Source organism: Micropterus salmoides, unplaced genomic scaffold (genome assembly GCF_014851395.1).
Source record: "Micropterus salmoides isolate LMB-PRFRI ecotype aquatic unplaced genomic scaffold, ASM1485139v1 Ms_hic_scaffold_10, whole genome shotgun sequence".
Classification (NCBI taxonomy): Eukaryota; Metazoa; Chordata; class Actinopteri; order Centrarchiformes; family Centrarchidae; genus Micropterus; species Micropterus salmoides.
In genome coordinates this window covers 5620566-5646048 of record NW_024040041.1, presented here as the reverse complement: position 1 = coordinate 5646048, position 25483 = coordinate 5620566, and the positions used below count along the sequence as shown (strand labels likewise).

At 40.5% G+C, this 25483-nt stretch overlaps 1 protein-coding gene across 4 annotated transcripts in view; it reads right to left on the bottom strand.

Annotated features, from left to right (window-relative positions):
* Positions 1-25483, bottom strand: part of LOC119896365 (protein TANC2-like) — a 64197-nt gene that overhangs the window by 25341 nt on the left and 13373 nt on the right. For 2 of the 4 annotated variants that reach the window (XM_038709815.1, XM_038709810.1), the window contains 5 exons: positions 19963-20069; positions 19631-19732; positions 7353-7492; positions 2692-2851; positions 2284-2604 (listed from right to left, as the gene is read on the bottom strand). In XM_038709815.1, coding sequence (XP_038565743.1) covers positions 2284-2604; positions 2692-2851; positions 7353-7492; positions 19631-19732; positions 19963-20020 — 781 coding nt within the window. In that variant the 5' untranslated portion in view covers positions 20021-20069. Of the gene's footprint in view, positions 1-694; positions 791-2283; positions 2605-2691; positions 2852-7352; positions 7493-14369; positions 15408-19630; positions 19733-19962; positions 20070-25483 lie in introns of those variants that run through there. The other 2 variants (XM_038709803.1, XM_038709821.1) reach the window with 2 other exon arrangements.

The following is a 25483-nucleotide window of genomic DNA, read 5'->3' as shown; positions in this document are numbered from 1 at the left end:
AGAAGCTAAAGCCTACCGATCACAGAGTAAAAGTGAACCACCGTATTATTATTGACTGTTGAGAAAGCGGAGAATGAAGGATCAACACAACTCCTGTACAGATGGCTAGGTCTCTATTCACTATTACAATCATTAAAAAGCAGAACAGTAGAGCTTTATAACGTTACATTCAGTAGTTAGTTAGAAGAAGTTTAAAAGTGACTCCTTTTGCATTACAGTCATTGGAGCGCAGCCACGACAGTGTCGGACCTCAGTTAGAGTGAGTCCTATACTGCGCTGTGTGTGGCCAGCTGCGTATTCGGGATGTGGCTTAGCGAAGGTTCAATTGTGCGTAACTTTGAATTTATGAACTCAGTGCTATTGTGCCACAACAAATAAATCCACAGCCTGTAGGACCACTGCAGGAACCCATACCAACAAGTGAATATCTAAATACCACAAAAAAAAACAAACATTTGAAACCATTTCAAAACTGTGTGTAGACCCACAGTAGTTCTGTCAATTTGTGGTTAAAAGTTACATTTTTAGTAACATCGATAGAAAAGTGAAGAACAGGCAGGATGTCTAAAAAAATTCTAAGGAGTGCAGTGATTTCCATAGCTGCTATAAAGCTGATTAGGAAGCTAACAAAGTGCTGACAAAAATGGAAACTTTGAGTTGCCTCGACTCCCGACAAAAACAGAGAGAAACCTACCAAAAGTTTGGTCCACTCAATTCATTTTTAATCCACTAACACCGCAGAGAACGTCAGTGCCGACTGTGCCTCGTATCCTGTATGTGTGTGTGTTTTGAGAAATGTCACACATGTCACTTCCTCCCTTTCCCAAAGCGCTCACAGTTTTTAGTTTTTATGAGACTCAGAGGAAAGGGAAGAGGAAGATATGCCCAGGCGTTGTCAGTTTTTCAGCCTAGTTGTTTTGTTTACAAACTACAGACATGGAGCTCATTATTACCTCCTTTTTATATTTCTGTTTGGGTACACGTTAAACAAAGAGATACACTTGTTATCTCATAAGCTTTAGAGGTGTTCCTATGCTTTTTTTATTTGGACAGAGCCAGGACTGTCTCCCCCTTCTCCCAGTCTTAATGCTAAGCTAGGCTAACAACGTCATGACTCCAGCGCACACACAACACACATGAGATTGTTATAAATCTTCTTATCTCAGTCTTGGAATGAAAAATAAGTCTCCTAAATATTGAGGTATTCCTATTAGCTCAGGATGAATAAAGAAAATAGTAGCGTAAAGCTGTATGTGTTGCTAAGCACAAAGTAAAGGAAACTACAGATAGTGTAAGTGTGAAAAAAAATTTGCAGAAAAGAAATGAATGTTTAATAAGGTCCATCTGACTGAAATGCATTTATAATCTACCGTTATCTACCGTAATTAAAGCTGCATAAATGTTTTTGTGAAAAAAACAACATTGACACATTATCACAGTATAAGGTTGATGATCACATTTTAGCAAATAGTTGTCTATTTACATGACAGCCGTTGCTAAGCTAATAGATATTAGCTAACATCGTCCTTAAAGTCATAGTGAAAGTTAGGCATCTTTAGCTTCTGTAATTTGATGTATCTCCCTGGGGGACAGAATATGTGGGGGTGGGGTTTAGTTACAAGATGGATTTAAATAAAATCTTTCAAATTTGATTGGATCACTCAGAAGTGGGCAAGGCTTAGCAAATAACGGCGTAACACAAAGCTGCAGTAAGTTACGTCGTTGTAGAGTACTGTTGCCCCCCCCTCACTTGTGTTGTTAGGAACAGGATGAGGGACAAATTAACAAATAAGCGCATAATCACGCAGATAACTGAACAATTAACACAGGGAGACACAAACTTTGTTTTTTGACTGAACCAGTCAAGAGTTTGATGATAATTTGCTTGTTAACATCAAAATATTCATTAATGCAACTTTAGCAGCTTGACCAGATATTTCTTCCTTCTTCTGTGGAAAAGCTAACGACACTGAGGCAGTCACTGTTTGGAATCTTTTTGGAAATGAAGATGAAATTATGATGTTAGTGTGGTAACCTATATATGCTTCTGTTTGTTCAAAGCCCTGTTCCCCCCAGGGTGGACACATAATTATCTCGGAAGCAAGGTTTTGTTTTCTCACTACAAACTAGTGAACTCACTATAGCTGAGAAAGAGTGATGTAATTCCTTCCTAACAGGAAAGAGTGTGTGGGAGCACAGTGCAGGACTGGAAACCACTTCATTCACACATGCATGCGCACATACACACACACACACCCACGCACACATCATTTGCCATCTTACCAGCGACTGAATTAGGGCGGGGCATGAGGTAGAGAGGGATGGAGTGGGTGGAGCCTGATGAGCGGGCGGGGCCAGAGCCACGGTCTGGGTGGAGTTTGTTGAGGCTGTAGGTGGAGGCGGCCATGTTGTCCTCCGCCCTGTACAGGAAGTCGTCATTCACTCTTCCTGCTGCTACCATACACGAGGAGGAAGTGGAAGCCACCACGGGCCGCCCCCCCTGCTGCCAGAGGTTTGGGCTGCTGCCATGGTAACCATCACCGGGGTACTTAGCGCTGCCGTCTCTCTCTGCTGCTGATTCAGCAGAATAGCTGGTCAACGTAGCTGATAGAGGGAGGGAAAGACAGGGAAAGTTAATAAGTTAACAGTATAAGGGTTTGTTTTTAGGAAGCCGTGTCTACAGCGTGTCACCTATGATGCCACTGTCTCTGCTCTCCAGTGTTGAGGTGGGGGAGGTGACGGAGGCGTGGTTAGTGGAGGCATGCTTGTTGCCCTCCTCTCCTGCAGGAGGCTGCAGTGTAGAGCAGGGGGAGGTGCTGCTACTGGCCAGACTGGAGGAAGGAGAGATCCTCTGTGGGAAAGAGAAGATGCATTGCATTTATGTATCTATGTTGAATTCCCACTGTTCTTCTCACTGTTATTGTCCATCATATATTACTGAGACAATTCTGCACCTTTTTGTGGCTGTCCAATAAATACTGATGGTAAATGCAGTCCATTAGAGCCATATATTCAGTACAGTGACCTTGAAAGCTGACTTCGCCAAGTAGTTCTCCCTACCATCGCACAGGATCATTCTGCTGCAATCAATTTCAGAGTGTGTGTGTTACTATGCATGAAATTTTCCCTCCTCACTTGGACAGAAGCGTGTTGGAGACCTTTAGGATTCCAAAGATAAACTGGAAAAGTCAACCAGCAGGGTCGAGAGGGCAGAGTGAGTATTTCTGTCACCTAACACTATGTATTGGCCAATAACAAGTACTAACAGCTAGAGTGCTATGTTGTAAATAAATAAAAAAAGACATGAACTAAATAATCACATGTAAAATATATAAATAAAACAACAATTTGTGAAATCAGTTAAGGAATTATTAAAACTTGAAATGCTATTTCATCATTCTCATTTTCACACTAACAGCAGTTTGATTACATAATAGAAATTCTTGCTAGCCTCTCAAGTTAGATGCTACCAGATTCAGCCAGTTAGCACTTGTTAGCTACCTGACTAGTCTCACCTTGCTGTCAGCTCTACCACGTGCTATTATTAAAAGGCTAAAACAAGAAAATTTCATCACATCACACCAATTTTATCTTCTCTTCATTGGCTCACAAACCATATCAGATCAGACTTGGCTGTATTGAAACCGGTCTTGTTTGGTTCGACTGAATCTCACTAGAGTTTGTTTTCAGGTGTGAATACATTAAGCACTTGGGTGTGGACCAAACAACGGTACCGAGACCCAGCTGAAGATGTGGTTCTCGGTCTGTTTCCAAACAAAATCTGGTACAGTTCGTTTAAGGTGTGAACGGAGCCCAGCCTCGGTCTCAGTTAACAGGCTTTTGTAGCCAGCTCAGATTGTGTTTTTAGTTACACTGGTAACTACTAGCAGACTGGCCATCAGGAGCACCGGCACATTTCCCGGTGGCATGAGGGCTGTTTTTGCCTGCTGTTAATTGTCAAATTGACCAACGATAATATAGCAAGCTCTTTTTATAATTTCAAGCAGGATAATCCATGCACCAAATATGATATCCAGACTCTTGTCATTTGAGAATGTAAAGGTTGAGCTGTGTCACAGGCAGTGCTGGGACGCGTTACTGTTATCAGATTACTTTTGTCTGTAACGCAACACATTACTGTTGATAACTTCAGTAATCACATTACAGTTACTAATAACTAAATCATTGCGTTACTTGCGAACTGGTTCTCGAACTATCCACATAACGGGAGAAGAAAAATAAATCAAACCTCCCTTTTGTGTGTGCGTAACACTTTTCCAACCTCACTTTTGTCTTGAGTGCCAGTTCATGGGGACGCAGAAATTGCAGAGCTGCCAAAGACGTCTTTCAAGGGGTGGAGGTATTACTTCACATTGTTTCACCTGTGACAAAGCTCTATAGCCTGGCCAGTCTTGTGCTGACTCTGAGGAGGAACAGCTTTTCTGGCAAACGATTTGAGAGACTCCTGATCAGGGTGCGAACCACAGGGGAGCCAGAGGGAGCTTAGCTCCCCTTAATAAGACATCAGCTCCCCTAAAAGTGTGATTTCTGATATTTTGTGGGTCTCTAAAATATTGACAGCATGCTTTATTGCCATTAATCTCTATATTTCTCTATCATCATGGATCATGTGGAGTGTCGGACTTCATCCAGCCCCTCTCCCTCTCCGGTACGGGTTGTGTCGCTAAGCGCTATGAACGGTTTGTGATCGTTCCCTCTGGCTGGATGAATATTACGCATGATCCATGCACTACTGCAGCTCGAGGATCCCCGCAGCGCCATGCAAATTTCTAAATTCTTCCTTCTCACGGAGAAAAGACAGGTCAGGTCGCAAACACAGCCGCAGCCGTCGAGCGTAATTGTGGCAAAATGACCACATATGATAATAATAATAATAGCCTAATTATTATTATATATATAATAACATACATGCCTGATTCTTTCACTGTCAGCCCCAGGCCTACATGCTTGCAGCTATTAATGATTCACAGTCTGTAGTATTGTACTCTAGCCTTGTTCTTCTCTTGACAAATGTTGGGCTGATGTTCACAACTCTGTTGTCACTTTGCACTAGAGCATAAAAGAGAGATCCTGTGTGTGTTCTCATTATAATAAGGGTTTGTGTTGATCTGAGCATATATGAGGTGTAACTTAATTGTTATTGTGCATCACTGTTGATGTTACACAGTAATCTAAAAGTTATGTAACTAGTTACTTTCAGCAGTGAGTAATCTAGTAAAGTAAGGGATTACTTTTTTAAAAAAGTAACTAGTAATGTGTAATCCATTACCTTTTTTGAGTAACTACCGCAACACTGGTCACAGGGCAGCCAGTCCGTCAGACCTGTAGACCGTCAGGCCCCAAATAATCTCTGTCTGTCATCACATGCGATGGTCATGTGCAAATACACATCAGCATAACGTTCAGTCAATGCATGTAGTTTGTGTGCCCACCCAGGAAAACGAGATAACGAGAAAAGGCAGCGCTGACACTGAGAGCATTAACAGGATAAAAGCTAGGAGGAAAGTGCCGATAAATTATGTAAAATACCAGATATCTTCATGAATAAGGGACATGGTAGGTGTTTCAGAAAGATAAAAACATACTAGCAAAACTGGCATCATATGACAACATATGACCATATCACAAGTACCTGTGTGCCTAGGCAGAGTGTGACAGAGTCAGATTTATTTTGTAATTAGGGGTGATGAAATGGCTAAACATGACTCATCAGTGACAGCACTACACACAGCAGTATGTAGTAATGTTAGCAGTAATAACCTGTTGTATTAACATAGCCTCTCTCTATGATCCGTCTTCTGCGCAGTGCTGCTCTCAGCATGCCATGGTAGGCACACAGAGCACGCTCTCTCCGCCGGAGCTTATATAGCGCAGTTTGGTTTGGGAATCAAAAGCTTCCTGCTTTGTTACAAATTCTAGTTTACATGCAAAAAGGGCTGTGTCAAAGTGGAACACAAAAAAACAAGTGAAGTAGCAGACTTTCCTGGTCTGAATGTGCCCTAAGATGCTTCTAATGACTTACAAAATTGTAATCGGCAAGCCCTTTCCTACCCGTCTGACCTCCCTAAAGTGTATATCCCATTCTGTGCTCTCTGCTCTCAGAATACAGGGCTTAGAGGCTTTCTGTCCCCAGAGTCAAAACGAAGTCAGCCGGGCACAGGGCCCCTTTCCTCTGGAATAACCTTCCTGTTGATTTCAGACAGCCTGACTCTGTCGGGGCCTTAACCTTGGGTAGTAACAAGTAACTCAAGTAACTTTTTTGAGAAAATTGTACTGTACTAGAGTTGTTTTAATGCACCATACTTTTTACTCTTGAGTAGATTTTTCGAGAAAAATCATTCTTTTTACTTTATTTATTATTTCATGCATTCATGATTTGTTAAGAGGCAGGTGGTCAGCCGGTCCCAGGTCTGCTGGCGCTGTGTCCTCCACATAACTCTGTTCAGAGCAGCATTTTATTTCTATTTTGAATAGTGCTACTATAGCTAATATTTACAGACTAAATAAATGTCCATAGTGCAGCGAGCTCCGGTTGTGAGCGGTGAAGTGAGGTCAGTACATCAGAGATCTGTGCCGACACTGACACTGTGTCTGCTGTGTTAATGCTAATAGATTTAATAAAACATACGCACTGTGCAGTTTATCATGCTTCAAAACTAATCCTACTCCTGCTTTCCTGCCATCATGTTCAAGCGAGCAGTTTGCATTTAACTAGTCATGCTGGTGTAGCCTGATGAAGAGAGACAGACAACTAGTGACAAAATTATGTACACAAAGAAAAAAAAATCAACTTTTACTTTGACTGATACAACGTTTCAACCACAGACGAAAAAGGCAAAAGTGAAGAAGTGAACACATATTGTATTGAATAGGCAATTAAAGATGTAACATCCCAGCATTTTCTACATGAGTCATCTGATGTGAGACATTTTCAGAAAGATTAAACAGATTTGGCCACTTCTCTAATCTTCATGTGATTGGACTGGGATGGAAACTGAGACTCGGGACATCTATACGAGAATGATCAACGTTTAAGGACACTGTAACATTTGGAGACACTTTATATTTGCCTTTTCACTTAACAGAATATTATGCACATGCACACGATTGGCTGATTTATTTGCTAGATCATAAAATAATGTCAGTGACAACAAGCTAAGAATGTAAGAAAAAAACAATCCTTATAATTATTAATGGAGTTTAATATCAATGTGATATTTTGCGATCACACTTGAGAAACACATATTATGTCCTGGGATTTTGATTGGTTTTGGCAGCACTAAATGCAACCTAGATGTGTGTAAGTGTGCATCTGTGTGTGAGCTGATTACCTGTCCATCATCCTGGCCATGGTAAGGGGACCCCGGCTCTCCACTGACTGTCTTTTCCCCCAACAGGAAGCCCAGCCTGGTCATCAGAGCATCAGCCGCCTCGTCTACAGTGGGGGGCGGTCCTAACTCCTCATCCTCACCTGGAGAGTGAAGAAAAGGGGAAATGGATATACAATTAGGGCAGTGGAATTAAGCTTACGTTAAGACTTAAATATTATCACCTCTTTACTTGACATGGCCGACACATAAAGTAGATACGGAGCAACATTTTCATTCAGTTATGTTTTTGTCCACTGAATGCAAGTCCAATATTCACTCTCTTTTTAGGTCTGTTTTAGTCTCCATTAACTCCAGAGAAACATATCTTACACTTACACACTGCTTAATGTTTCACTATGTTCATCAGCTAGTGGCACACTTTGTCTGCTGTTTGATGCTGAGCAGGTAGCGTCTCTTTACAATATAGTGCCATCATCACGTGACATTTTTAGACTGTCCATCACTATGTGTTTAGTACTAATTAGCAAATATTAACATGTTACCACGCTCGACTAAGATGGTAAACATGTTAGACATTATACCTGCTGATCAGCTGCATGTAACTGTGAGCATGTTAGCATGACATTACATATCAGGGCGGCTGTGGCTCAGGAGGTAGAGCGGGTTGGCCGTTAATGGGAAGGTTGCATGTCGAAGTGTCCTTGGGCAAGATACTGAACCAAGCTATTCCGCCAGTGTATGAGTGAGTGTGAATGTTAGTTTCCGTTTGAGCACTTAGGCTCAGTGTATGTGTGTGACTGGTGAATGCAGATGTAGTGTAAAAGCGCTTTGAGTGGTCGAAAAGACTAGAAAGCGCATTTACGGAGCATATCGCTTCACTGAGCTGCTAGCTAGCCAAAAACCACACTATGAGTGACGTAAAGTAAAGTTGCATGCTGGAAAACTAAAACAATGAACTGAAAGATGCATTTAAGCTCTGTAGAGCTCAAGAAAACTGCAGTGTTGGTGATAATTCTCTGTGGATTCATCACTACAGGCGACACCTTTGACATACACCTCATCAGTCATGTGAGCCATTTCAATATATTGATGGATGCTTTAAGAATCTATACCACTCTCATGTCTCTATGGTAAATACGAAGCTACCACCAGCAGACAGTTAGCATAGCTTAGCACAAAGATTGAAAACAGGAGGAAACAGCTAGCCTGGCTCTGTCCAAAGCTAACAAAATCCGCCTGCCTGCATATTTAAACAGAGCTCTACCCTGACCTTTTTCACAAGGAGCACATGTGCTCCTAATTTTACAAAATTCAGGAGCATGCAAAGATATTTAAGAGCACAGTGAAAAATGTAACAGAGAACATATTTATACTACATATGTGTGCTTCTTCTCCTTGTGAGCAATAATGATGTGAATGAAATTGAAAACCACGGTATCTGGATACGTGGCATGCACCTTAAAATATTGTTTTAAGATTTTTTGAATACTGATTCAGATTTTGTAAAAATTTAACATGTTGAAAACAAACACTGATCACTCATCACATGATAAGAAATCATTATGGAAAACATAACTGGTGCATTGTAGCTTTTGGCATAGGGACTTTTTGACATAGTTTTTGAACCAGGGACGGATACAAGATACACCAGCTGCACCCACACCACCCACACCACACTTGATGTAAAGAAGATTACTGAAGAATATTTAACAATAACTTCAGTAAAACAGATGTAAGGCAGAACAAGGGAAACATGTTGCTCTCAGGAGGAGACAGATAGAAGGAACACATGTTGGCACAATGGCTTTCTGGCTCTGACAAAATCTACATCTGTCCACTGCAGAGGCTCTCTCCACAGCCTGGAGGAGGAACTAATATAAATGACTTTATTAGTATCAAATTAAAACATTAAATAATGTATATAATGATCGTATAGGCTAATATTATACTGTTAGTATAATGCTAATTTAATAATTATATTATGTTACTATTTTCATTATAACTTCATATAATCATATACTAGTTTACCACGAGTAGACTATAATATTAAATCCAGTTACAGCAATTTCACTTTTGTGGGTTGTTTTTCTTCATTAAATCCTTGTTCAAAAAAATGCTCTACATGGTGATTAAGTTAGTTTCTAATTAGTAAATGCTAAGTACTAACTTGTTAATAATCATAACCATTAATGCATAACAATGAGCTCAACATATGAAAGTTTTCTGTAGCACGTCAAACTTTTTTCAATGTCCTGCCCCATCCAGGCTGCGATTGGAGGGGTCACGAAAATTGACACTGATGAGCAGATCAACTTTATGAAAAGTTGAACATGTTTCAACAAAAGGCAGTAATATAGCTAAATAGCCAACTTGCTAAACCCAAATATTCCTTATCTTCTTCCTATTTTCTCCTATCTCACCGCTTCAGCTGTCGCGGATTTTGCATAATGAGCTGCTCAATCGGCCACAGAGCGACCCATCGGTAGGTTGTAGTGTTTACTTGCACATTGTGCTCGTAAATCATTTTTCCGGTTCGCATATATTTATTTTTATTCCGCTGAAGTGCACACACTGGAGCATTTGCATTTTCCTTAAGAAATCAGCTATATTTTGCTTTGGTGATTACTCTCCCTATTTCCTAGCTGTTTGCTCGTTGCACTGCTAAGGCTGGACTAGCATCTTAATTTTTGCAGAGCTGCAATTGTCATAGGTAACCTTTACAGTAGAGTGGACATAAATGGGTATAAATCTGTCCAATCAGAAGAGACTTTGGAAGAGAACATAAAACTAGGGCTGCAAAGATTAGTCGACGTAATCGACGACGTCGATTATAAAAATCTGTTGATGTGAAATTTCATTGTCAGATTTAACAGATTAGTCGACTACGAAAATAATCATTAGTTGCAGCCCTACTTAAAATACACACAAAAAAGCATAAACTCCAACAGAAAGCCCACTGGGACGACAGGAATTTATCTCCATATTAGTATATTCACTATCATGACCTAAATATGACAAAAGTAGATACACACTCACTCACACTCACACACACTCACACACACACACACACACACGGCATGGAAGCTCATACTCTGTCTCTTTCTTTTACAGTCTATAATTACAGCTATAAATTGCTGACTGTTGGACTAAATACCAGAGAAGCCTTGCACACACACACACACACACACACACACACACTGGAAAAAAACCCAGAAACACTGGGAAGACAGTGTGTATGCGTGCACATACATGCATGTTTGTGTGGTCAGTCAATGACAGGGTGTGTGAGTCGTTTTTAGAAGAAGAAAAATAAAATGGAAAGATCAGATACAGAGAGAACATACTTTTCCATTTCTGTCTCATTAACTTCTGTAGCTTCTGATTCCTTTTGTCAGTCCCTCTTTCCTGTCTTCCTTCCTCTCTCATCTCAATCCTCTCTTCTTCTTCTTTTCCTCTTGCCTTCGTTTCAGTCTCTTTTGTTCTTCTTTACTCCCTTCTTTGTAAATTTCTACCTACCTTTCTAAAAGATAGAAGTTTTCTTTGTTGGAGTTCATTGTTTCATGTGTCTTTTTGTCATGTAGGGGAAAATGAAGTACTAAAGTGTTTCCAAACAGCCCTGTTAATGAGCTTAGCTACTTAGACTTTCTGACACATAAACTAATAACCGCTGTCAGTTTGATATGTCACACTGTGTTTGCCACTTGTGAGGCAATGAGAAAGTAAGCAGGGTTTAAACTTCTATGTTGCGCTCTTTTTTTATTCTAAACACAACTACTTCTTTCACTTTTTATGTGTACATCTACACACCATGATTACCATCTAGGAATGACTGTGCACCATTATCCCCCATATGTGAACGATTATCACATCTCGTCCTTCACTAGTTTGGCCATTCTGAACATCAATGAATACATGGTTATATCACATGGTTGGGCAACACGTTACACAGCCATGTTTGTTTCAAGCATACCTGCCTTCATCCTTTTTCTCTCTGGTTGTTTTCAGTTCTGAAGATAGTCAAGCAGGAAAGAGTACCAGTGTAGTAAGCAAAGGGACACCATGCCAGCGACTTCATGCCCAGGGAACACAAATAAAGTGGGGGGTCTAGGGGTCCAAGATTTTAGTCTCTGACACATCGTTTCCTGCATTCAGGTGAATTTTTATGCAACAATTTGGGATTTTATGCAACAGTTCTCTCAACGTGAATGTAAAGGAAATAAGGGAGTCAGTAAGAGTATTTGTCCACCAAGTGGGTTTTTGATTAAATTTCTCTCTCACACATTTCGCTCAGAAGCTTGTGCAGTTCTTCTGCTTACAACCTCAGAGAAATGTCAACTTGTGTTTCTGGGAGAAAGCTAACTTTTTTAACTAATTAATTTATGTTAACTGTGATAGTAACCAGGATACTAATTTTGGCTTGCGAAAAAACCTCTCAACATCAACTAAATGTACTTAACATCCGACTCCTAATGAGCTTTTTCAATGGCACTGGTAAAATGTAGACAGAGCAGTGGATATGAGTTGCCTTTATCCTGACTGACAGGTCGCCATGGTAGTGACATGTCAATCACAAGATAGCTAAGCTCTAAAGCATACCCTGTTATATTGTTTATTTTCCTCTAAATGTGACCATAATTTAGGAAATGAACATCACGCTGTGTGGAAGAAGACTTGATTGAGACCATAACCTCATTACGAAAGTGTTTACTGTCAAATGACAAGTAAACAAGTAGGATCAAATGACAAGTAGGGTCATTTTGCCATTACGCAATCGGACTTCTTTTTGCAACCACTGGAGTCACCCCCTGCTGGCCATCAGAAAGAATGCCGGTTTAAGGCACTTCTGTGTTGGCTTCACTTTTCAGAAGATTCACGGTCTAAACACTGTACAATCTAATAACAACAGTTCACACATTAGTCTATTCTAATTTAAAACTTCTCCACCATGTCTCGTGAAACCCTTTTTGTTTTATTATTGCTCATGTCATTCCAAGCGTGTGAAAAAATGGTATATGCAGAGTATAGTGTGCAGCAAAATACGGGACAAATAGTATACCATATTGATTCAGTAAAGGGACAGGGCATTTTATTTTTCAATATGGGACAATCCAGTATTAGCCTTTATGTACGGGTGGCAACTTTAACGACCACCCAGTGGTCGTCTGGGATTGGAAAAGGGAACACATAAGGTAGCATTTTTCGATAGGGCAGAGTGACTCGATATACTCTGCTGTCGATTTGCGCTACGGTAGCATTTTTCGACATGGCAGCATAGATCGTCAGAACACCGGGATATGACTTTTTGGCCATATCGCCCAGCCTTACCTGACACTTCATAGCCACAATTAATTTGCACACAAGTCAAGAATATGAACAGGCAGAATTCACTAAAATGCTTGTTGACATTAATGGTAGTCTATGTGCTGTAAATACTGTAGAGAAAAGGCATGGTCACACCAGCATTTAAAATAAATTAGATTCCGACGGAATTATCACAATAAGTGGATTTGCTGGTAGGGGAGATGTGTTGAACCATCCACTGACTCAGCCAGCTATCTTGCTAACTAGGTCTAACAGTTAGAAAGCTCATTAGGTCAGAGGTTTTATTTCCCCTATTACTAACTATTAATTGAATGAAATGGTATAGCATCCTGAGAACAAAATGCCAGTGAGGAGTAAACGGCCCAGTAATTACAGAGGGAAAGAAAGAAACTCAGTGACTAACAACAGCTAGCCAAACTAATTAGCATGTTAGCTTAGCTGCTACAGTAGTTTACTAACTAACCCTGTGAGTATTCCCTTCCTCATCCAGCATGGATGAATTTTGCTGTGACACTCTCAGGTCTTGACAACATGATTTAACAACAACACAGTGACTCTTTCAAGAAGTTACTGTATGTTTACTGTATGTTTCTAATGGAGGGTTTAAGATGTCGAGCTTTGTAGAGATCGTCAGATAAGTTCAGGAATCAACTGTGGCATTATGTACTGTTGATACAGTCCAGAGTAGACAGCAAAGGCCATGAGTCCACATGTGTCCGAGGCTGCCGGAGCCGGTCGGTCCATCAGACACAGCTGCAGCGCGTCCCAGAAGCGTGCCAGATGCAGCTCTCAGCTCCGCGAACAATACACAAGTCTATTTTTGACTGAAGCCGCATCAAGCTGCACAGAACGGCATAGACCCGGTCAATTTTCTAAATAAAACACTGTGCATACTCCCGATCACAAATCAACAAAAAACACAGTTCATACAGACAAAAAAGAATATTTTAATTACATAGCCTACTTACTCATAGTAGAAGCACAAAAATCACTGATTACCAAATCAACCAAATCTTAACATGTCAGCAAAATCAAGCAGGAAAACGCTCTTATTCTGAAATGCATTTGCAGACTGCAGACAACCGAACAAAACCAGTTTGCAGAGAGCTCTTTCTGGTAAGCAGAGTAGAAGTCATTAGTGCACTAAAGGACAAATTAACAACAATCCAACAATGTGCTCAGCTGCTGAAATGCGTCTGAGACTCTTCCAGTGGAGGTTAACATGTAGCAGTAGCCATACTCTAGTGGACTTTCCGGCTAAAAATGTTATTTATATTTTGCTTCTAGGGGATAATGCACTTTAAGGACCAGTCTTATTCTGATTCAAAAATTTATATGTTAGCAGAAATGCAGCATTATATGGATGTGAACACAGTTTGAACACAGCCTGTTTATTTAAGTTTGAAAGTGCACAAAAAATATGTTGTCCTCAAAACAATGAATAATCGTGATCTCAATATAGATCAAAATAACCGTGATTATCATTTTGGCCATAATCGTGCAGCCCTAACTAGAATCTACAATACCCACTTAGCTCACATAATGGAAAGAAAACCCAGGGATCTGTTTCCGTTCATTCATCCAAATAAGATTCATTCTCATTGGTAAATCGCAGGCACTTATATAGTATGTTTTAACCCTGGTAGAAACCTGAAACAAGAAAACCAGGACAGAGAGTCAGTCCTTCACTCTCACCTTCTTCTTCACTTCTTCCTGGTCCTCCTCCGGGACGATCTATCCATTCCCGACACAGCTCAGAGCTCTCCTCGCGTGACAGACAACAGCATGCGTAAAACAGCAAGCGCCGCAGGAGGGAGGAGGCGCGGCTGACGACCTCCGCCGCCACGACATCTCTGCCACAACTGCAGCAGTCCGCCGGTCTCCATGGGCGACGGACGGAGGACCGCTCGTGCCGACACCACTTGGTTCTGGAGCGGGCGCATGCTTTCAAAATAGCTGCCGTGCAGTCCATAGCTAGCTGGCAGTGGGGTGTTTGATTGGTTCAGAGTGGTTCCATGCAGAGGGAGGGGCTAACAAATCAAAGAGCTGCTATTGCCCCAGAAAACCACAGTTACCTTGATGAATGAGAGCAGGGTTCTTTAACTCAGCTGTTAGCGTTGTTTGCTGAATTTCTGTTTGTCCTTTCCATTAAGCATTCTTGGCGAAAATGTGAACGCACAGGGTGACATCACTATCCAGTCCTCTTCTTTTTGGTCCTGAGCTCCTCCTTCTCCAGAGTACACAAAGGAGAGAGGGAGAGAAAGATAAAGAAGGCAGAAATGAAGAGATAAGGAGGAAGAGGCTCTCTAAGAAAACACTAGAGGTACTCCAACTCCTCAAGCAGAATGACTACAGCTAATAAGCAGGATAGTCAAACATGCAAATCCTGTGGGCAAACTCCTCATGTGTTCAGTAAAGGTACGGTGTTGTTACTTTCAAAGATGAAACCAAAATCCACTTTGAAAGTTGACCGCAACTCACAGCAGCGCTGGACGATGTAATCCACTAGTTATTGTCCTTTATAGCCCCAAAACGAAATGCTTTTCATTCACAAGCAGAGCCAAAACCACGCAAAGCAAAAACAACAACTAAAGCACGAGGTGGAACGAGTAAATCTCCCAGATGATTTCCTCTTTTGTCAGACGGACAATAAGTAAAGTTTCCAAGTGTTAGAAGAGTTTCTCTTGCAACAGCAGAGCCTTCATATCTGGACTGAAAGACGACCTCCCTCGTCTGACTGCACTGCAAATAAAAACCTCCCCTCCTCCAACCAAAAACACACACACACACACACAGAGGAGAGAAAGGGAACGACTGCAGGAGGAGCTGAACGGAGAGTAATCTGTTACATGTCGAGAAGTGCAAGCAAAGTTTAGAAATACAGTTTGGTTTTCTTCTAACGGGGGAAAAAAAAGCACTCAGAGAGAGACAGACTGAAGGAAGAGCTAGATGAAGGTCGGCAGAGCAAAGAAATGCTGCAATTAAAGTGAACCTCCTTTTCCAAGAACAGAAGAGCGTCTGACCACAAATAACAGTGAAGATGGAAGACTGTAATCCACTTAAGTCCAGAAAATGTGAAAAATGTGGAAAGGAAAATACTAAACAAAGAGTAGGATTGAATCTGTTAAATGATGTTTAGCTGAGCTTTCTAAAACATAAAACTATTCAATGACAGGAGCAAAGGAAGAAAGATGGGGTCAGAGTGAAGACTTAAAGAAAGAAAGAGCTGCATTGAGATTTACAGAGTCATCCTGCTGTCCATGGAAAAAAAAGATAAGTACAACGAATATTAACTACAAAGCCAGAGAGCAGTAACTGCAGAGGACGTGAAGTTGAGAAAAAAGGGTTTAAAGTTTTGAGGCAGGCTGTCAAACTGCGTATATCATCGTTTTCAGATGCAAAGCTCTAAAAACCCTTTGTACACCATTTGCCTAGCACCAAACAGTTACAGTTTGCAACTAGTTGGTGAAAATAACCTGCACTGAAGTGGTGCAAGAATAGGTGAAATAGCGTTTCCCCATTCATTGACACACAGCAGCGGAACTTCTTTGATTATTAAAATCTCCCGACATGCTGACAGGATCAGTCAGGATCGAATGTTAATTAATGTTCTGAGTTCTTCTACACATCCAAAAGGTCTCACACACAGTCGAGATTCGTACAGTGAAACTGAGTAAAGCAGCCGTCCTCCTGATCAATCCTGAGCTCCATCAGAGCATCTAAACGTGGATTTCAGAAGCTGAAAGTTTAATTATGTTTCTTCTGGAGAGTCTCCTCTGTCCTGTCATATTAAGTTCGTAACTTGTTTTTTTGCTTTGCTGCTTAAATGCGGTGGATGACAGATAATGTCAGAGCATCACGCCAATTCAGCTGCTATAATCATGACAGTACAAACAGCTGCTGATGTCAAATTATTAGGCTGTTCTTCATTCAGCACGAATCTGCTGTAATAATAATAATAATAATAATAGGCCTATAATATATGCAATAATCTTTTAGAGGCAAAAGGCGCACCGTCCCAAAATAATTACAGGATTCTATGTAGTGCTTTATAGCCAACATTGCTAGGGCCAATTCCATGGTACCAAAATCGTACGGTTATTGTGTGGCATTTGCACTACCTGATCATAATTTGTCTGTCGTATCTATTATTTTATGCACTTTCAGTGAGCAAATAAGTGGGGAGAAAGACCATGATGAACAGCCTGTAGAAGAAGAGAGAAAAATTCAGCTTTAATAAAAGTATTTTTTGTATGTATTTCATTATATATCATGTACGTGTATAATGTTGGTTGTCTTTAGGTACTTTCGGTATGAATTACCATAAATAAGCCCTGTTAAAAGAAACAAAAACTGTGGACCTCACCATTTTCTAACCTCTGGTTGGTTGTCCACGTGGATTGACCTAGATTAGTTATTTATTAGCATTAACTCTGATAATAAGTCATCTTTAGTTTTAGTTAGGACTGGCTGTGGCTATCTCACCAGCTAGCTTTCAATTCATTAGTGCTCTTGCTTTAGTTAGTTAGTCTATTAGTGGGCAATAAGTGATACGATACGGTTTGATATAACAGTGGCATCGAGAGTCCGCAGACCAGAGTGCAGTTACTGCAGCATGTAGCAATATAAAGACTGAAGTAACCACACAGCCTGAGTGCACTTACTTCACGTTTGGTTTTTAGCTCTGGTTTGTGGTTAATGCAACCTTTAAAAAGCAGTTTTCACAGAAATTCGACATTTCTAACTCAATTTTGACCAAATATGTGGTTACTGCTGTGAGACAAGAGGGAGGAGAAAGAATACAAGGGAGGGAGGCCAAAAACACAGAGGAGAGGTAAAGGAGTGAAGAGAAATACACTGAAATCAGAGCTTGTGTGTGTGTGTGTGGGCATGGTGTACTGACTTTAAGAAGTTGCCTTTGCTCATGATGTTTTTGTTTTGACAGAGAGCGAGCTGCAGCGCGGCACAGAAAGAGAGCAAGAGAGAGACTCCACATGGTAATGTTTAGGAGAAGTGTGTCAAATCAACCCCGAGGAGGAGGAAGAGGAGCAGCGGAGGAGAGGAGAGGTTGGCAGGGGGTTGGGTTACATTTCTGTGTTTTCTCTCTCACTAAAGGCACAGAGGGATGATCAACAGGGTCAAAGGTCAACCCCCCCTGATTGCAGACCCAATGTAACAGGTCACAGCTGTGTCTGTAGGAGAGAGGGAGGAAAAAGAAGAAGAAAAAGCGCTAGTTGTGGTTTCTCCCTGATTCTGTCTTTTCTTTCCAACCTACTTTAGATATGACTTTAGCATGCTCCTTAAGTATGACAAAAGCATCGACACCTGTGTTCCCACACAAACTGCATTCACGCAGATTCACAAAATATGCCAGCTCCTCCAGACTGGAAAATAGCAACGAAAACGAGGCACTGAATTTACTGTTTACTGAGTGTTGGGTAATGGTAAGCGTTCATTCCGAAAGACCGTTTGAGTCAAGCATAGACACTTTGTTATGTGTTGCTCTGACTACTCAGACTAACTATTACATATGACACACATTTTCCACAAGCTTCTTGATCCAAATCCTGAGGGTCCTGACTCAAAACTATTTCGTTTACAGGACTAAATCATTGATCTGGATTATTAATGAATGAAAGTTCATCAGGACAGTGTGGGTGTGGTTGGATTAGATTTGACTGACAGTGGCAAAACAACCCACCCACTATCATCAGAACTGAGCCCGCACAATTCACATTACGGATGTCACGAGAACCAATATTTTGGTACAAAGTCGATACCAAAATTCTGAAAACAGGTCGGTACTTGTTTTGCTAGGTACCTAAGGTACCAGGTATCCAACACATGGATAGCGACAACTGCGGCTGCAGCAACAGCTCCGTCTCATCTGTCCTGGAAATCCTTTTTGTTAAAGAGTGTATTTTGAAGTACATTAGATTTATCGTTTAGTTTTTGTTTCTTATCGTATCGAATTGAGCACAGAAAATATCTCTAATGTGTGTGTGTGTGTGTGTGTGTGTGTGTGTGTGTGTGTGTGTGTGTGTGTGTATTTCCATTATGTTGAGCACCGTTCATCCAATCAACCTCACACGTCACGGGTGTGCTGCGGAACCAAGGGAGTGCGGTGTCTTATACTGAATAAACCAAAGTACAGCAACAATGGCGAGAGGCGGGGCTTATATGCTCTGATGTGGTTGTGAATTGTTGAAACGGAAGTTATCATCATCACGGAATATGTTAGAAATGAATGTGATGAAACAGAGATGTACGTGTTTTATGACGTTCTAAGGAAACGCTGAATATCTAGCAGTGTCGCAGCCATTGTCTTGTTGTTTTAGTGCTATTATTGCTCTAGGTGAAACCAATTTGAGACGCACATTTTGAACAAACACTGCACTGCATTAAAAAGCTCAGGGAGGCGTCACATCGACTATGAACAGGCACTGCACTACTACAAACAAATACAGGAAATCTGTCAAGTGAAATAAGCAAAACGAGTGTCCATGTAGGATCACATCGCTGGTAGTAAGGAGCTGATTGAGAAAATTTGTTTTACAGTAGCGTCATGATCTAAATTTAGTCCAGTTTGTGACGACTTATTAAATGCCAAAGCCCCGCACAACGTTTTTAAATGTTATGAAACAGCATTTTACACACTGCAGTGCTAATTTTACTCTGAACACGACCTTACAGTGTATCCTGTCATCGTCCAAATGTCTGACCACAGACACTTCAGCTGACAGAGCAACCAATGAACAAACAATGGTATGACACTGGCGCTCAGCCATGTTTGTTTTGCTAATGTTATTTGTGTAGCTCCCAAAAATTTAAGCTAGCATTGCCATGTGTTTCTCCCTGTGTGTGTGTGTGTGTTGTCCTGTTAGTCGTTGTTATGTGTTGTTATTGTACTGTAAGTGGGTGCACCCCACTGAATGTCTTCAGATAGATAATCCTACCAGTTCTTTTTGCCAGACGAAGGTTGAGGAGGGGAGAAGAGGGAAGCGAACGGGTGAATCCCTCCATCATCCTGACCTCTGACCCCTCTGACTCTATGCCACCTGTTGAAAGAGAGAGGGAGAGAGCTTGAAGTTTGAAAAAGTTTGCTGTGTAACGTCACAGAACCTGCCATCCAGGCATCGATACATTTTGTCTGTAGAATGAAGATATATGGCATCAGATACATCTGACATTACTGCATTTGTACAATCAGACTAGAGGCAGTCTTTACGAACAGAATCCAAGATGGCGGGGTACACGAGATATATATAATATATATAGAGGTACTGACCAGTATTGTTCTTTCGGCTTTTGCCTCCCAGCAACATCTTAAGGCTGTTTCGGAACATGACTGCTCGCAATGTAAGGTCACACACACACACTTCCTGTTAATACCTCCTGGGGGGAGAGAGAGAGACAGAGAGACAGAGACAGTCAGTGACCTATTAGAATTTATACATTTATTTCCAGCTGACTGGTAACATCCAATATTCTTGATTAGATTGTCTTTTTTTATTCCATGCATTCCTCTTCCTTGTCTAAACCTGGCACCTACATTACCCACAACGCAACTTGACCACCAACTTGGGTCAGAGTTAAGGCTGCTCTATTAAGGCAGAAATCCTAATAATGATGATTATTTTGGTCAATATTGATTGATGACTATTCAACACAATTACTCAATGACTTCGGGAACATCATTCATTTACAGAACTTTTAAAATTGAATGCTTCATTAAAAAATATATATTTTACATGCGCGACCCCAAATCCCAAATGGCCCATGAAATAAGAAACAGTAATCCAACATTATTAACTTTAAACAACATCTTAGAGCGCAAGAGGGATGACAGCAGTGAGGGGGCTCTGTGTGTGTGTGTGTGTGTGTGTGTGTGTGTGTGTGTGTGTGTGTGCGCGCGCACAGAGTGGAGCAAAGCAAGAGACAGGTGAACAACTCATGTTGCGGATAACTCGTTACGTTACGTTACAACTCTAAAATTAAACTGTAGTCTTCCGTCACGAGATGCAGTGGCTTAAACCAAAGACGTTTTTTTCTTACAAGTGAGTAAGAAAACTACACATCAGTATGACGTTAAAAAACGTGGACACAGTGGATATTTTACAAGCACGGACCAGGAAAAGCAACACTGAACACACCTGGTTTTGTATAAATAACATGTAATTTGTTAAGCTAAGAGTATAAAGGAAAGGTCCGCTAGCTGCTAGGCTAATTTGTGCAGTGTAAAATGCCATAGGCTTAAACTACTAACGGTGACTATGTTATAGCAGTTATTTTTTCAGTTTGAGCTGAACTAAACATCACAGCCTGGCTGAGAGTCAGTTTGGGCTTTTAGGGAGTTTTTGAATAAATTGTGTGAAATTATTGCCCTGCTAGCTACCAAAGCAACAAGTTTGCTAACTGACAGTTGGCTTGCAGTAATCTCAGAGACCCCCCCCCCTTGCTAAAACTCCTCACTGAATGAAATGATGTATAATCCTGAGAACAAAATGCCAGTGGGCGTAAATGTTCCAGTACAACAAAGAAAATAGAAAATGGCTCATTAAACTGACTAGCACTAGCATGTTTCCGACTGGCTGGCATGTGAGGTGTAGTTCACCAGCTCCAGTAGTTCACCAACTAGCCGTGTGAGCAGTCTCTATGTCTCCAATGTTCTACAACCAAACATTTTGGAAAGACGCACAGGAGAATTTTGCTGTGCAGATTTTCTGATGTGACCACTCATTACTATAATCTTGAATTCAACCCACATTCTCACTGGATGAAAGAATCGTCCACACAGAATCGACACTGGCTCTGTGTGTGTGTGTGTGTGTGTGTGTGTGTGCGTTCTGCAGTTAAGTAGCTGACGCTGCAGAATATCTTATTTGTCCGACTGGCAGTAGAATCATTACTCACACACACACACACACACACGCACACACTCTCCCCCTCTCTTCTTGTACTACAGTGTGACTTTTGAACACACCCAACTTGCTGGCTGGTACTGTTGCTAGGCAACCGTCTGCCGTTGCTTAGCGATCCATTAATGACAATGCGTACTAGAGTATAACACTGTTCATCTGCTGGTGTACATGCTTCTGTGTGTGTGAACTAAGAGGTAATTCCTTCGTACTCATCCCATATAACACAATGCATGCACCCCCCACCTCCCCCACCCAGGGCTGTCCATCTGTTGGTCAGAGAGAGTGTCTTACCCTTTTAGTTTTTAGCTAACACGCTCTGCTTTGTTAGCTAAAAGTTAGTTTGAAAACAAAGAGTTTGAACTGTAAAGCACAATGTTTATACATGTTTGTACATCCTTACAGACAAATAATTACAGTAACTGTATGCCCTTAGCTGCAGAGGACTCCTTCCTTGCTTAAAAAGTGGATTCCTGATTTATTTCTTATCTTATTTCCTACAAGTCCTGGACTAAGTAAAAGAAGATGGACAAACCATCTGTCTTTAAGAAGATCATAAGGAAGACCTAATCTAGATCACTAGAGGGTGCGTGTACAGTGTACTCGTATTAATCATGTGCAGAAAAACAATCTGGTCACATAGTCACATCATGGGGACTTGCCTCACATTTGGGGACAAAAAGCTTAACTTAAAACTTAATGTTAGATTAAGGTTACGGGAGGGTTGCGGGCACTGTAATTCTCTACAGTTGTTAATGTAAGTCAATATATATTTCCTCCTAAATGACAAAAAATTGTGTGTGTGTGTGCGCGTGTGTGTGTGTGTGTGTGTGTGTGTGTGTGTGTGTACAGTGGCAGGAAAAAGTATGTGAACCCCTTGGAATTACCTGGATTTCTGCATCTTGGTCATAAAATATGATTGGATCTTTATCCAAGTCACAACAATAGACAAACACAGTTTTCTTAAACTAATGCCATACAAACAATTATGAGTTTATCTTTTTATTTAACACACCGTGTAAACAAACATGTTAATCCCTAGTCTAATGACTTCTCCAAAAGCTAATTGGAGTCAGGAATCCTGACTCCGGAGTCGGCCAACCCTAGAGTCCAATCAATAAGAGGAGATTGGAGATATTGGTTAGAGTAATATTTTAATTTAGCTATTTTCATTAAGTATTGCCTGATGTGAATAATGCCGTGAACAAATGTGCTCTCAGAAGACCTAAAATTAACAATTGTTGACTCTGCATGAAGCTGCAAAGGGTTACAAAAGTATCTCTAAAAGCCTCGATGTTCATCAGTCCACAGTAAGACAAATTATCAATAAATGCAGAAAGTACAGCACTGTTGCTACTCTCCATAGGAGTGGCTGTCCTGCAAAGATGACTGCACAAGCACAGCGCAGAATGCTCAATGAGGTTAAGAAGAATCCTAGAGTGCCAGCTGAAGATTTACAGAAATCTCTGGAACATGCTAAAATCTCTCCTGACAAAGTTCATGGGAGGACACCATGAAGGAAGAACTACTGTCCAAAAAAACATTGCTGAACATCTGAAGTTTGCAAAAAAGCAACTGGATGTTCACAGCACTACTGGCAAAATATTCTGTGGACGGATGAAACCAAAGTTGAGTTGTTTTGAAGGAACATACAACCCTTTGTGTGGAGAAAAAAAGGCATAGCACACCAACATCAAAACCTCATTCCAACTGTGATGTATGGTGGAGGGGGAATAATGGTTTGGGGCTGCTTCGCTGCCTCAGGGCCTGGAAGGGTTGCTATCATTGATGGAAAAATTATTTCCATAGTTTATCAAGAACAGGAGAATGTAAGGCCATCTGTCGGCCAATTGAAGCAAAAAGAACGATTCACACTAGACATCCTAAGAATATTGCTGAACAGAACAGTTTTTTAAAGAGGAACAGTCCAAATTTCCTCCTGAACTTTGTTCAGGTTGGTTCTGCAACTACAGGAAACAGTTGAGGTTATTGTTGCCAAAGGAGGGTCAACCAATTATATACTTTTTCCACCCTGCACTGTGAATGTTTACAAGGTGTGTTCAATAAAAACATAAAACATCTAATTATTTGTGTGGTATTGGTTTAAGCAGACTCTGTTTGTCTATTGTTGTGACTTAGATGAAGACCAGATCACATTTTATGACCAATTCATGCAGAAGTCCATGTAATTTCAAATGGTTCACATAATTCTTTCCTGCGACTCTATATGAGGAGTCTAAATATGTAAAAGAAACATGTAAATTATGTATGAGGTCCCAGGTGCAATAACATTTCTTGCTCAATGTTTTAGTGAGAGATTCTGAAAATTGTTTTTTTTCCTAATCTCAATTTCAATTTTATGTTAATGTAAATGAACAGATCATTCTTCATTTCATCCCTGATTAATGAACATTCTGCGCAGACCAAATAAAAAAGAAAAAGGACATAGAAGAGCTGAAAACCAAATTCCAAAAATTTACTTCTCTGTCAGTTTCTCTCTCTCTAATTAAGTCAATTACTCACTGGCAGTGTCACCCATCAGAGCAGAAAATTACTATTCTACTACATACACACAAATTACTGGGAGAAATGTTGAGAAAAAAAAAGGTTTGTGTCTGTGTGACTGTGAGAAAGAGAATGAGTTAAAGATAGAGCTGAATGTGTCTGTGCGTATTCAAAGAGTGTGATATGACTGCCACATAAACAGTATGTCAGGGTTAAAGACATCAGGTGTTCACAGCCACTGACCTATGTCCCCCTCTGTCGACCACAGGTGATTACAGCAGCATGGTAATTAAATCTTTTCCTGTCTGAATCTTCACTACTTTGTTTTGTTGCCCTAGGCCAGGTACCCACTGGCTCCCCTGAGGTTGTTGATGTCTTGCCAAATAACTTAATGATATTTTAGTTTAATTCAACTTTATTCAGCTTCTGGTATGTGTAATGTCGTTTACAACACATATCAATTTCTATTGTTAGATCATTAAAAAAGAAGTGTCTTTTGACTCCGGACATCTCAGTCTAAGTTATCTTACACTGAGGTGCAGCAGTTTGCAGTATCTGACTTTCATGATCCAATATTTATATATTTTCATTTACTTCCAGTATATATTTTAACATTTTAAAGTGCACACTTAGCCTACACCATGCCTGCATAAACTTTGTACAGCAGTTTATATCCTTGGCTGCCGAACAGCTCTGCATTAAGAAAATATAAACTGCATGACAGTTTTCCTTTGATGATTTCCTATTAGAGCTGCAACAATAATAATTCGATTAGTCGATCGAACGAAAATTAATCAACAACTATTCAGCTATCAATCGTTTCAGGCATTTTTTAAGCAAAAATTTGAAAGATTTGCATCTTCTTAATTTGCAGAATTGCAGCTATTCTTTGTCATTTATGATAGTAAATGAAGAGTCTTTGGGTTTTGGACTGTTGGTTGGACCAAAGAAGCAATTTGTCATTTTAGGCACTGGAAAGTTGTGATAAGCATTTTTCACAATTTCTTGACATTTTATAAACTTAACGATTAGTCAATTAATCATGAAAATAGTTGGCAGATTAGTCAATAATGACACTAATCGTTAGTTGCAGCCCTGTTTCTTATAACATTTTAGTGTTTTGTGGCGCCTCCACGATGACAAACCCCACCATGCCATGATGCTGCTTTTGTGTGCGTGTGCGAGGGAGGGGGATGGATAATATGATCTCCACAGTGTGTCGCTGACTCACACTGCTGTCAGTGAACAACACTTCCTATCTGTATTTAAATTAGTGCCTAAAGAAATCCATAGTATCAAATTTAATTTAACAGAACAAACATACATTCCCAGTACAACCTGTCTCAGCAGCAGATATCTGAAGATCTGGGCAAATAAAATCACAAC